This window comes from Nanorana parkeri, unplaced genomic scaffold (genome assembly GCF_000935625.1).
Source record: "Nanorana parkeri isolate BGI_ZX_2015 unplaced genomic scaffold, ASM93562v1 scaffold545, whole genome shotgun sequence".
NCBI classification, from domain to species: Eukaryota; Metazoa; Chordata; class Amphibia; order Anura; family Dicroglossidae; genus Nanorana; species Nanorana parkeri.
Window position 1 is genome coordinate 478,666 of NW_017306813.1, and position 2,231 is coordinate 480,896.

General features: G+C 42.4%; 1 protein-coding gene across 1 annotated transcript in view; it reads left to right on the top strand.

The window, feature by feature from the left end:
- Positions 1 to 2,231, top strand: part of R3HDM1 (R3H domain containing 1) — a 78,896-nt gene that overhangs the window by 52,417 nt on the left and 24,248 nt on the right. Inside the window, exon 17 of the mRNA XM_018561797.1 lies at positions 1,984 to 2,037. Coding sequence (XP_018417299.1) covers positions 1,984 to 2,037 — 54 coding nt within the window. The remainder of the gene's footprint in view (positions 1 to 1,983; positions 2,038 to 2,231) is intronic.

Genomic DNA, 2,231 nt, shown 5'->3' on the forward strand with positions numbered 1-2,231 from the left:
ACAGTGGCTGGGTCACTGGAACATTGCTTCCTGTTCCACATGTCAAATAGCAGTAGGTTTGGTAATGCCAAGTTCCAATGAACTAGACTTTAAGGCCTCATTCGCATGGTCGCACGGATCCAATCCATATAGCAACCCCTGTGCATGCCTGAGCACATAAACATGGCGCCCTGCATGGATGTAAGGATTGTTTCACCCGTGTTGATGAGACCTTTTACTGGTTTTATTTCTATGTTCCATATTCCATTGTACACGTGTTGCACATTGACAGTCACAAACCTATTTACTGTATCATCCAACCACTGCTTGATTTTTGCATTTTTTTCACTATCTTTAGTATAATTCTTCAAAGTGACTGAATAATTGATACCAACATTTTTTTTTTTCCCCATGACTAAGTGCAGGGCCCTATAGTCCAGCGGCTGCATTTCCCACCGCTGTTAGTGAATCATGGAAAATTCTCGCTGGCAGTAGTGTCAATGCTTGCTCACTCCCTCCTGCCTGCCACATATTAATATTGGTCTGTCGCAAGGATGGGTTGTCTCACTGGCCAATAGAAATGCCTCAAAATGTGGTGGACAACCTTTTACACAACCAGTAAGTGTTGGGTCAGAACAGCCTGGTATTCATGCATTGAAATAATCTCTAGGTCCCGGCACTTTGTATCTTTATAGCAGGTTTTTATTTCCGACCTAGTCACATGAATGCACTTGCTAAAATATAACTTTTTCTGGCAAAATTTGATGTTTTCAGCTAAATCCATTTGTGGCAGTTTATACTCCTATGGGGGGAATTTACTAAAACTGAAGTAGCTGTGCATAGTAACCAGTCAGCTTCAACCATGTTACACTGATATTCAGGGTATAACATGGTCACATTGATACCCCACCCCGTACAATCTCCCCCCCCACCCACCCCCAAATACATGAATCACAGGATTCTTCTGCCCGCAGGCTGGTATTCATTTTTTAATTCAGTGCCCGCACAGCCGAGTCGTCCATTCACAGATCTTTTGACTGGATCTGTAAACTAAAAGTCCCATCAGCCACTGCAACAGAGTGACTTTAGTTCTCAAGGGAATACAAGTGTGGTGACATCACTGCACTTGTAATCCATTTACTCTTCCTCTCGTCCATGTTACTGAATGTCCATACCTTGGTACAGACATGGGCAGGAGGAAGAATCTGCAGGAGCCAGAGTATTGCACCTGCTGTCCACTGAGCGAGGCTTCAATGCAAAAGCAGCAAAACCGTTATTTTTTGTTCTTAAATAAATGCAGATATATTCTTATTTTTAAAAGGTGGACTTTGCCTATAATTGTTTCCCCCCACAAAACGTAATGTTTTGCATTATTTTATACTTTTTTTTCCTCTGTCGAAAGTGGCGCTAGATATAATGCTGGATTGTTAGGATTCAAGATATATGCTCGTTTATCTTAAACCTAATAAAATCTCATTCTGCAGATATATTTTTTTCTTTTCTTTACATAATTAAAATCCTTTAATACAAATGAGCACAGCAGAGGCCAAATCACGATTTTATGTCTGTTGGTGACTTTAACCTTTTTGTCCTCAAGTGTCTGACACACGAAATGCAGTCGCTCCTTCACTAATAGCATCTGCTGGGTTATACTGCTCTCTGCCTGCGTTGTGACGTGTACCCGCCATTATTACTGCGACATACAGTGTGTGTCCTAACAGCTTGTAATGTTTTCCTCCTGTCTGAATCCACTATGTGCCATTCTAGCTGCGGGGAGGGAAGTGAGTAAGCACAAAAAAAGTGGATTGGCACTGGCTGTGTGATAGACGAGCTATCAAATGACCACCCTCTGGTGGAAGAATTAAATCCTCGCCCGGGGGCGTCTGCTGGAACTCAGGGTAGTCATATTGCAGTTTTTAAACAGCTGTCGAGAACGTTTGGTGAGTTAGTGTCTCGATTGCAGCCGGGAAGTGTAACTTGACAACTGATCTGTTTTGTCGGAAGGCTTCAGCTGCAGACAAGAGGCCGGCTTCAGATTCTGAGCCGTCTTCCCGGACAGTCAGCTGTCATTGGGCTGCCACTAGTCTGGCTGAAGTTTTAAAGCATCATTTTGAATCGGAGAATTCTGTTTACAGCAGATATGTTTATTATCTTTGCTTGGCACTACCAGTCTAAGCGAATCGCTTAAATAGTCAGCAACTAAATCTGTTAGCGGAAGGTAAAATGACCGATAATATGTTTGGGTAATATAT